Below are 12,037 nucleotides of genomic sequence, written 5' to 3'. Positions count from 1 at the left end.
GTAAATTTCGATCACATAGAGGAAAAAAAATTGTCATTTCTTTTTCGCTCTATTGGGAGACCCAGACAATTGGGTGTATAGGCTATGCCTCCGGAGGCCGCACAAAGTACTACACTTAAAAGTGTTAGGCCCCTCCCCTTCTGCCTATACACCCCCCGTGCTCCCACGGGCTCCTCAGTTTTTTGCTTTGTGCGAAGGAGGTCAGACACACACAGCACAGCTCCACAGATTAGTCAGCAGCAGCTGCTGACTATGTCGGATGGAAGAAAAGTGGGCCCATATAGGGCCCCCAGCATGCTCCCTTCTCACCCCACTCTTGTCGGCGGTGTTGTTAAGGTTGAGGTATCCATTGCGGGTACGGAGGCTGGAGCCCACATGCTGCTTTCCTTCCCCATCCCCCTCTGGGCTCTGGGTGAAGTGGGATCTTACCGGTCTCCAGGCACTGAGACCGTGCTCCATCCACAACTCCTGTGGAGCCTGATGGATAGGAGCCGAGTATCGTTCAGGGACATGGCCCTGCATCTTGGAGGTACTCTGTATCCCTGTGGGGACCGCGCACGGCATCGCCTCAGCTTTGCTGGGTGTGCTAGTGCACCGGGGACCGCGGCGCTGACCGGGTCTATATGTGCCATTACACACTCAGCGTCGCTGAGTGTGTTTATATGTAAGGGCTACCGCACTAACCGCCGCTGCCATGGGACACTGCGGCGCGGCTGGGACTTGTAGTTCGCCGGGGACTTTCACGCCGGCCGCGCTTTTACGGCGGCCGCGTTTATTACTAGAGTCCCCGGCTTCCTTGCGGCCTAGTTTACTTTTCTCCCGCCCTCAGCCCTGACAGGCAGGGGGAAGGGCGGGACGCTGCACGGAGCGAGCAGCTCTGAGGGCTGGAGTATGATTTACATACTCCACCCCCCTCACTGTGCACGGTGTGAGCACCAGTTCGCGCTCTTTCTCGGCCACGCCCACAGCTCCCTCATCTCGTCAGGACGCCGCAGCCATTCCTGTCAGCTCCACCGACGCTGCAGAAGAGGGACAAGTCCTGGGAGACCCAGACACGGTCTCTTGTGGCCTCACAACCGCTTTAGGCGGCTGGTAAGCAGCACCTGTTGGTGCTAGCCCCATGGTGCTGTAGTGTATTGGTACATTATTTGTGTATCATATATACTTTACACTGTATGAGCACAGTGCATTCTGGCTATATACCCTTTTGTGTAACTCAAGGAAAACTATAGCATGGCGCCCACAAAAGGCAGGGGTGCCAAAACACAGGCTTATTATGCTGCCTGCGCCGCTTGTAAGACCCCACTACCGGCAGGTTCCACTGACCCTCATTGTGTGCAGTGTTCGACCCCTGTGCCACTTCTTCAGCCGGAGCCTATGCTAAGAGGGGCCCAGGGGGAGACACCTGTTGACACTGTCCAGGTGACGGGGACTGAGTTTGCTAAACTCTCTGAGACTATGGCTAAGATACTAGAAGCCTTGCAGTCCAGGCCGGTATCTCAGCAACGGGACCCTGTTGAATCGTTGTTCCCGGGCCTCCCTCAGTTGGACCAACAATGTCCTCCCGGGGTATCTCCTACATCCCAGTCTGAGGGTTCTGACTTAGACCCCAGCCCCAGATTGACTAAGCGTGCTCGCTTAGAATTTCCCTCGACATCATATTGTTTAGGGTCTCAGCGGGGGGAATCTTTGGTTGATGATGCGGAGACAGCTGATCAGGATTCTGATCCTGAGAGCGCTCTCAATCTTAATACTCCAGACGGGGACGCCATAGTGAACGATCTTATTGCGTCCATCCATCAGTTGCTGGATATTTCTCCCTCAGCCCCTCCGGCGGAGGAGTCAGCTTCTCAGCAGGAGAAAATTCGTTTCAGGTTTCCCAAGCGGACACAGAGTATGTTTCTAGACCACTCTGATTTCAGAGAGGCAATCCAGAATCACCATGCTTGTCCAGATAAGCGTTTTTCTAAGCGCCTTAAGGATACACGTTATCCTTTCCCCCCGGACGTGGTTAAAGGTTGGACTCAATGTCCCAAAGTGGATCCTCCAATCTCCAGACTGGCGGCTAGATCCATACTTGCAGTGGAAGGTGGGGCCTCGCTCAAAGATGCCACTGACAGGCAGATGGAGCTCTGGTTGAAATCCATCTATGAAGCTATCGGAGCTTCTTTTGCCCCAGCATTCGCAGCCGTATGGGCGCTGCAAGCTATCTCAGCAGGTCAAGCGCAAATTGAAGCAGCCACTTGCACGGCCGCGCCACAAGTGGCATCCATTACCACCCAGACCTCGGCATTTGCGTTTTACGCTATTAATGCTGTCCTGGACTCTGTGAGCCGTACGGCGGTGGCGACCGCCAATTCGGTGGTACTCCGCAGGGCCTTGTGGCTACGGGAATGGAAGGCAGATTCTGCTTCCAAAAAGCGCTTAACCAGTTTGCCAATTTCTGGCGACAGGCTGTTTGGCGAGCGTCTGGATGAAATCATCAAACAATCCAAGGGAAAGGATACATCCTTACCCCAGCCCAAACCGAACATACCCCAACAGAGGAGAGGGCAGGCGAGGTTTCGGTCCTTTCGGGGCGCGGGCAGGTCCCAATTCTCCTCGTCCAAAAGGTCTCAGAAAGAACAAAGGAACTCTGATGCATGGCGGTCTAAGTCACGTCCTAAAAAGAACATTGGAGGCACCGCTAACAAGGCGGCTTCCTCATGACTTTCGACCTCCTCTAGTAGCATCCTCGGTCGGTGGCAGGCTCTCCCGCTTTTGCGACGCCTGGCTGCCACAAATAAAAGACCGCTGGGTGAGAGACATTCTGTCTCACGGTTACAAGATAGAGTTCATCTCTCGTCCCCCGACTCGATTCTTCAGGTCTTCTCCGCCTCCCGAGAGAGCCGAGGCTCTTCTGCAGGCGCTGGGCACTCTGAAGGCAGAAGGAGTGGTGGTCCCTGTTCCTCTTCATCAACAGGGCCACGGTTTTTACTCCAACTTGTTTGTGGTCCCAAAGAAGGACGGGTCTTTCCGTCCTGTCCTAGACCTGAAACTTCTCAACAAACACGTAAAGACCAGGCGGTTCCGGATGGAATCCCTTCGCTCCATCATCGCCTCAATGTCCCAAGGAGATTTCCTTGCATCGATCGATATCAAAGATGCTTATCTCCACGTTCCGATTGCCCCAGAGCACCAGCGCTTCTTGCGCTTCGCCATAGGAAACGAACACCTGCAGTTCGTGGCACTGCCATTCGGCCTGGCAACAGCCCCACGGGTTTTCACCAAGGTTATGGCTACTGTAGTAGCGGTCCTCCATTCTCAGGGTCACTCGGTGATCCCGTACTTGGACGATCTGTTGATCAAGGCACCCTCTCAAGAGGCATGCCAACACAGCCTCGACGCTACCCTGGAGACTCTCCAGAGTTTCGGGTGGATCATCAATTTTCCAAAGTCAAATCTGACACCGGCCCAATCGCTCACATACCTTGGCATGGAGTTTCATACCCTCTCAGCGATAGTGAAGCTTCCGCTGATCAAGCAGCGGTCACTACAGACAGGGGTACAATCTCTCCTTCAAGGCCAGTCACACCCCTTGAGGCGCCTCATGCACTTCCTGGGGAAGATGGTGGCAGCAATGGAAGCAGTCCCTTTCGCGCAGTTTCACCTGCGTCCCCTTCAATGGGACATCCTACGCAAATGGGACAGGAAGCCGACGTCCCTCGACAGGACCGTCTCCCTCTCTCAGGCGACCAAAGCTTCCCTTCGGTGGTGGCTTCTTCCCACTTCATTATCGAAGGGGAAATCCTTCCTACCCCCATCCTGGGAGGTGGTCACGACGGACGCGAGTCTGTCAGGGTGGGGAGCGGTTTTTCTCCACCACAGGGCTCAGGGTACGTGGACCCAGCAAGAGTCCTCGCTTCAGATCAATGTTCTGGAAATTCGGGCAGTGTATCTTGCCCTGAAAGCGTTCCAGCAGTGGCTGGAAGGCAAGCAGATCCGAATTCAGTCGGACAATTCCACAGCGGTGGCATACATCAACCACCAAGGCGGCACACGCAGTCGACAAGCCTTCCAGGAAGTCCGGCGGATTTTGATGTGGGTGGAAGCCACGGCCTCCACCATATCCGCAGTTCACATTCCAGGCGTGGAAAACTGGGAAGCAGATTATCTCAGTCGCCAGGGCATGGACGCAGGGGAATGGTCCCTTCACCCGGACGTGTTTCAGGAGATCTGTTGCCGCTGGGGGGTGCCGGACGTCGACCTCATGGCGTCCCGGCACAACAACAAGGTACCAACGTTCATGGCACGGTCTCAAGATCCCAGAGCTCTGGCGGCAGACGCCTTAGTTCAGGATTGGTCGCAGTTTCAGCTCCCTTATGTGTTTCCTCCGCTGGCACTGTTGCCCAGAGTGTTACGCAAGATCAGGGCCGACTGCCGCCGCGCCATCCTCGTCGCTCCAGACTGGCCGAGGAGGTCGTGGTACCCGGATCTGTGGCATCTCACGGTCGGCCAACCGTGGGCACTACCAGACCGACCAGACTTGCTGTCTCAAGGGCCGTTTTTCCATCTGAATTCTGCGGCCCTCAACCTGACTGTGTGGCCATTGAGTCCTGGATCCTAGCGTCTTCAGGGTTATCTCAAAAAGTCATTGCCACTATGAGACAGGCTAGGAAACCAACGTCCGCCAAGATTTATCACAGGACGTGGAAAATTTTCCTGTCGTGGTGCTCTGCTCAGGGTTTTTCTCCCTGGCCATTTGCATTACCTACTTTTCTGTCCTTCCTTCAATCTGGACTGGAAAAGGGTTTGTCGCTCGGTTCCCTTAAGGGACAAGTTTCAGCGCTCTCTGTGTTTTTCCAGAAGCGCCTAGCTAGACTTCCACAGGTACGCACGTTCCTGCAGGGAGTTTGTCACATCGTTCCACCTTACAAGCGGCCGTTAGAACCCTGGGATCTAAACAGGGTGCTGATGGTTCTTCAGAAACCACCATTCGAGCCAATGAGAGATATCTCTCTCTCACGACTTTTGCAGAAAGTGGTTTTTCTAGTAGCAGTCACTTCTCTTCGGAGAGTGTCTGAGCTAGCAGCGTTGTCGTGCAAAGCCCCTTTTCTGGTTTTTCACCAGGACAAGGTGGTTCTACGTCCGGTTCCGGAATTTCTCCCTAAGGTGGTATCCCCCTTTCATCTCAATCAGGATATTTCCTTACCCTCTTTTTATCCTCATCCAGTTCACCAATGTGAAAAGGATTTGCACTTGTTAGATCTGGTGAGAGCACTCAGACTCTACATTTCTCGTACGGCGCCCCTGCGCCGCTCGGATGCACTCTTTGTCCTTGTCGCTGGCCAGCGTAAAGGGTCACAGGCTTCCAAATCAACCCTGGCTCGATGGATCAAGGAGCCAATTATCGAAGCTTACCGTTCGGCTGGGCTTCCGGTTCCCTCAGGGCTGAAGGCCCATTCTACCAGAGCCGTGGGAGCGTCCTGGGCTTTGAGGCACCAGGCTACGGCTCAATAGGTGTGTCAGGCGGCTACCTGGTCGAGCCTGCACACTTTCACGAAGCACTATCAGATGCATACCTATGCTGCGGCGGATGCCAGCCTAGGTAGACGAGTCCTTCAGGCGGCGGTTGCCCACCTGTAGGAAAGGGCCGTTTTACGGCTCTCTTACGAGGTATTATTTTACCCACCCAGGGACTGCTTTTGGACGTCCCAATTGTCTGGGTCTCCCAATAGAGCGACAAAGAAGAAGGGAATTTTGTTTACTTACCGTAAATTCCTTTTCTTCTAGCTCTAATTGGGAGACCCAGCACCCGCCCCTGTTTTTTTGTGTACACATGTTGTTCATGTTGAATGGTTTCAGTTCTCCGAGTTTTCCTTCGGATTGAAGTTACTTTAAACCAGTTTATAATTATTTTTCCTCCTTCTTGCTTTTGCACCAAAACTGAGGAGCCCGTGGGAGCACGGGGGGTGTATAGGCAGAAGGGGAGGGGCCTAACACTTTTAAGTGTAGTACTTTGTGCGGCCTCCGGAGGCATAGCCTATACACCCAATTGTCTGGGTCTCCCAATTAGAGCTAGAAGAAAAGGAATTTACGGTAAGTAAACAAAATTCCCTTCTTTGGCGACAGATTCTCTTTAATCCCCCTTTATAACCCTGGATATACTAGTACGTCATAGTCTGTGTCCCTTTTTGATGTGGGCTCACATACCGAGTGGAAAAAAAATCAAGAAGTGAGTGTCTCATATTTATTAGGCCTAGGGGCTAGTGTGAAAATTTAAATTTATTTTTTTTTTAATTCCAGATCATGATCTTAAATTATCAACATTCTCTCAAACCAAACACATTCAACATACAAACTTGACTTAAACAATAGATAATTTTCTTAAAACACAAAATGTCTTGTCATGGAAAAAGAAGCTCTCTAAATGGAATCTGTCAGCAGGTTTTTGCTACCTCATCTGAGAGCAGCATAATGAATACCCAGAGTTCAATGATGTATCACTTAGAGTACCATCTCACGTAGCGACGCACCCAACGATCCCACCAGAGATGCGACCTGGCAAGGATCATTGGTGCATCGCTACATGGTCGCTGGTGAGCTGTCAGTCATGCAGCTCTCACCAGCGACCAGCCACCAGCGACTCGTGTAACTATGCTGTGCTTGGTAACCAGGGTAAATATCGGGTAACTAAGCAAAGCGCTTTGCTTGGTTACCCGATATTTACCCTGGTTACCAGCGTACGCTGCTTACAGAGTCGGTGCTCGTTGGTCTCCCACCGTCAAACACGCCGATGTGTGCTGCACAGTGGGAGACCAACAAGCAAAAAATGAACCAGAACAGTCTGTAACAATCAGCGATTTCACAGCAGGGGCCAGGTCGCTGCTTAGTGTCACACACCGCAAGATCGCTGATGAGGTCACTGGAACGTCATAAAACCTGTGACTCAGCAGGGATCTCGCTATGTGAGAAGTACCCCTTAGCTTAAGGTACTGTCACACTAAGCAACATCGCTGCTGAGGCACGACTTGCTAGTGATGTTGCAGTGTGTGACATCCAGCAACAACCTGGCCCCTGCTGTGAGGTCGCTGGTTGTTGCTGAATGTCCTGGGCCATTTTTTAGTTGTTGTTCTCCCGCTGTGAAGTGCACATAGCTGTGTGTGACAGCGACAGAGCAACAACTGAATGTGCAGTGAGCAGGGAGCCGGCTTCTGCGGACGCTGGTAACCAATGTAAATATCGGGTAACCAAGAAGCCCTTATCTTGGTTACCCGATATTTACCTTCGTTACCAGCGTCCGCCGCTCTTCGCGGTCAGTGCCGGCTCCCTGCTCCCTGCACACGTAGCTGGAGTACACATCGGGTAATTAACCCGATGTGTACTGTGGCTATGTGTGCAGGGAGCAGGGAGCCGGCACTGGCAGTGTGAGAGCGGTGGACGCTGGTAACGAAGGTAAATATCGGGTAACCAAGGGAAGGGTTTCTTGGTTACCTGATGTTTACCATGGTTACCAGCGTCCACAGAAGACGGCTCCCTGCTGCCTGCACACGTAGCAGAGTACACATCGGGTAATTAACCCGATGTGTACTGTGGCTAGGTGTGCAGGGAGCCAGCGCTAAGCGGTGTGCGCTGGTAACCAAGGTAAATATCGGGTTGGTTACCCGATATTTACCTTAGTTACCAAGCGCAGCATGCTTCCACGTGTAGCGACGCTCCAGCGATCCCTGCCAGGTCAGGTTGCTGGTGGGATCGCTGGAGCGTCGCTTAGTGTGACATCTCACCAGCGACCTCCTAGTAACTTACCAGCGATCCCTTTCAGGTTGTATCGTTGTTGGGATCGCTGGTAAGTTGTTAAGTGTGACTGGGCCTTTAATGGCTGTTCTGACACAGTGAAAGGATTTTAGGTTTTGCATGTAGCAGAGCTCTGAGAGCTGCCCCCATCCACACCAGGCTCTCAGTCCACATTTCCACAGAAGTCCAGAAGACACACAGAAGACAGAAGTTGCTAATCACAGAGGGGGCGGAGTTTGACTACTACTGCTGAGACCCACTAATGATAAAGATAAGAGGCTTAAGCTAACAGTACAGGTGAACAAAAAAAAAAGACTGAGATAACAGACAGAATTATCTGTTTTAACACTTGCAGTATGTGGTCTTCAGGTCACATTGCAGAAATCTGCAGACAGAATCCCTTTAATGGCATGATTACCGGGGTTTGTTTGTTTGCTGTGCCGTAACCACAGGCCTGATTTTCCTCTTATTTTTTTCTATTAACATTTCCATATTACCTCTGCAGCCTAACCGAACATATTACCTGATGGACCCTAGCGGAAACGCACACAAGTGGTGCAAAAAAATCCAGGAAGTTTGGCGGCACAGATACCAGAATCACCAAAACAGCAGCATCTAGCGCCGTCTCTTCCACGTCTTCGCAAGCTTCCCTCGTGCTGCTAGAGTCCCTGATCCAACAGATGTGCTTTTACATAGCGGAGCAGAAGACAAAACCCTTCTCCACTCACCTCTCCTCCATCAGAAAGCGGAACACAAACATGAAGACAAACAAACACGTGGACAATAATGGAATCCAGGGTTTACCTCGCTTCTTCTCTGTGCTTCTGTTGAGTTACAACATGACATGCATATCGTTGCTGTGGTGATAATTATTATTTTTTTTTTTTATTTTTTATTTTTTTTTTTGCTTTTGTGCACACCAGCTCTATATCTTCTGCAACCTTAGTGGGTAGGCCTCGCTATGCCAGCTTAACGTACAGTCGGTAGAAAACAAAAAACAAACAAAAACACAAATCGTTGTACTCGTGCACATGTTGAGAATCTCATATACAGTAGACCGTGGGACCTTCATCTTGCCTATTTTTTTTAATTTTTTTTGGTTTTTTTTTGGCAGTGAGCTAGTCTGATCAGGGAGCTTTGTACAGTACGGAAACGATAAAATGCGCAGCCTTGGCTCGAAGCAAGGATCGTCTTTACTTCCGTTCATAGTGCGTTTCGATACGGTCGAGCACGTCGCTTCCAAACCTTCTCATCTTAGGTGGTACTTCTACTTTTTAGTATATGAACTGTGCGCCACACAGACTTTAGAAATAATGAGAAGCAGGGTAAAAAAAAAAAAAAAAAGTGTCGACCATAGCACTGAATATATCATCGTACATTTTATTTATACATATATATATATAGATAAATATAAAATTGTAAAGAAGAAAATCCTATATCCTAGATTTTATCTTCGGACTGAAAGTGCGTCCTGATGTAGCCGTAGCGCTCCCGACCAATCGAAAAGGGGATCTCGTCTGTCACCATGTGAAAAAAAACACTTTGTGGATTTTAGGAGGCCGGTCATTTTTGGGGGGGGTGGAGGGGGGGCTTATATGTATAATATAGGAATGCTACAGACTGTTCTGCTGACTACAGTAACCCACAGAGAGATGTTACCATGGAACGGCGCCCGTTCATTGGCTTTATGTGATATCTGCCTGCTGCTATTCAAACCCACATGTATATTATATTTCTGTTAATTCAAGGGATATATATATATATCTATATATACATATATCTATATATATATATATATATATATATATATATATATATATATATATATATATATATATATACACATATATATACATACACACACACACACACACACACACACACACACACACACACACATATATATATATATATATATATATATATATATATATATATATATATATATATATATATATATATAATGTGTGTGTATGTATATATATGTGTGTGTGTATATATATATATGTGTGTGTATATGTATGTATATATATATATATATATATATATATATATATATATATATAATTTATTTCATATTCTCGTAGAAACTGATCACTTAGACTTTTTAATTCTCTAAAAGGATTTACGGTACTTGTCACATCCCAAAATATCAGTTCATGAATCGCTTCCATTTAGGAGGTCAAAACATTTCTGTAAATAGGCAAAAAAAAAATGGAAACAAAATTTAATGTTGGTGGTGGCGGTAGATCAGTCGTCGTTTGTATGGAGTTTTAGACAGATGTGTGATATAGTATGGGTGCAGCTGGTGTGACTGGCGCATTAGAGGCTGCAATCTTCAGTCCTGGTCTTTTATTCTTTAAAGAGGTTGCATGAAGCTGGGGGAGAGGAACGAAGGTGTGTGAAGTTTTTCGGTGCCACGTGTGTGTGTATATTGGTTATTCTTGATATTTCAGCTTAGCCACATACAAAGTAAATAAGGCTGAGCTGCAGTACTTAAAGCAGCCAATAGGGGTAGTATGAAAATAGCGCCACTCCAGTGTATTGGCGGCTTCTGGTATTGCGGATAAGCTCCAATTTAAGTGAACAAGGCTTAGTTGCAGTACCTGAAGCAGCAAATAGGGGAAAACAGTGCCACTCTTGTATATTGGCGGCTTCTGGTATTGCAGCTGAGCTGCAGTTCCTTGAAGCAGCCAATAGGGGTAGTATGAAAATAGCGCCACTCCCTATGTATTGGTGGTTTCTTAAATTGGAGCTTAGCTGCAATGCCTATGAACAAGGCTGAGCTGAAGTACCTGCAGCAGCCTATAGGGGTAGTATGCAAACAGTGCCACTCTTGTGTATTGGCTGCCCCTGGTATTGGCACTCAGCTGCAGTACCTAAAGCAGCCAATAGGGGTTGTATGAACACAGTGCCACTTCTGTGTATTGGCTGATTCTGGTATTGCACCTAAGGCCCAGGTTAAGTGAGCAAAGCTGAGTTACAGTACCTGAAGCAGCCAATAGGGGTTGTGTGAAAATAGCGCCACTGCTGTGTATTGGCGGCTTCTGGTATTGCACCTAAGCTCCAGTTTGTGAACAAGGCTGAGCTGCAGTACCTGAAGCAGCCAATAGGGGTAGTATGAAAATAGCGCCACTCCTTTATATTGGCTGCCTCTGGTGTTGCAGCTAAGCTCCCATTTAAGTGAGCAAGGCTCAGTTGCAGTACCTGAAGCAGCCATTAGGTGTAGTATGAAAACAGCGCCACTCCTGTGTATTGGCTGCTTCAGGTATTGCGGCTAAGCTCCACCTTAAGCAAACAAGGCTGAGCTGCAGTAGCAGACAATGGACAGCAGTGTCGCCTTTTTCAATTATTAATCACATACATCCTATTTAAGGGTATAAACGTCTCGGTATAGAGGGGCAAAGATGGAAAAAGTAGTCTAAAGACCGGTTTTAGTCGATGGGTATCATGGATCAAATGCACAGCCGGCTGTGCTGGCTTTCCGTAATGTAAATCAATGAAAAGCCTGTCCCTGGGCTCCTTATATCCGTCTCTTCCCTGTTTTTTTGGAAAGGCCATTTATAGTGGTAATTCATCATCCATCATGGCCTAAGGATAAGGTCGGATTTTTGACACGAAAGTGATGAGGTCTCTACAGTACTTGGATACATTTTTGGCACCCAAATCCGAACGCTGGTTAATGTTGACATTACCCACAGCTAGACGCGTAGCTATTAGACTACTTTTTAGGATCTACCCGGAGCGCCGCGCTCCGTGATACTACGTCTGGTGACATTGACGCCTATGCTGCTCTACGGAACGCACACGCAACTTGCACAGTGACCTTATAAGACGATAGATAATTGTTCTAATTTTTTTTTTATTATTTTTTTTTTTATTGTTATTATATTCTGTGATGCAGCTAGTCTTCACGCCCGGGCGGGGGAGGGGGGACGGAGAAATAAAACGCTTCAATGACCACAGTTTAGGGGTTAACACAATGTCTGCTAATAACGCCTCGATTGGTGGCACTGCTGAAAATTAGTTACAGAATTTAAATAAAAAATTGTAAAAAATATTTCTTGATAGTAAGTTGGCTTTCCTTTCAGGTTGGTGGCAGTTTTTTTTTTTAGTTTTTTTTTTTTATTATTTTATTTTTTTTCTCTCCTTTTTCTGGTTTGTTGCTGACTGTAACTGTGATGTACAGGCTAAGCTTAAAATAAAAAAAAAATAAAAATAAAAAATCCTGAAAAAAAAAATATGATGAAAACAGATAATGCAA

The 12,037-nt window shown here is 48.3% G+C and overlaps 1 protein-coding gene across 1 annotated transcript in view; it reads left to right on the top strand.

Moving 5' to 3' along the window:
* The window catches only part of PDPK1 (3-phosphoinositide dependent protein kinase 1), a 104,533-nt gene extending 94,911 nt beyond the window's left edge, over positions 1–9,622 (top strand). The window contains exon 14 of the mRNA XM_075319194.1: positions 8,279–9,622. Within this exon, the coding sequence (XP_075175309.1) occupies positions 8,279–8,392 (114 nt within the window). The 3' untranslated portion in view covers positions 8,393–9,622. The remainder of the gene's footprint in view (positions 1–8,278) is intronic.
* Positions 9,623–12,037: the final 2,415 nt, after the last annotated feature.

This window comes from Anomaloglossus baeobatrachus, chromosome 7, assembly GCF_048569485.1.
Source record: "Anomaloglossus baeobatrachus isolate aAnoBae1 chromosome 7, aAnoBae1.hap1, whole genome shotgun sequence".
Taxonomy (NCBI): domain Eukaryota; kingdom Metazoa; phylum Chordata; class Amphibia; order Anura; family Aromobatidae; genus Anomaloglossus; species Anomaloglossus baeobatrachus.
This window is presented reverse-complemented; position numbering and strand designations above follow the sequence as displayed.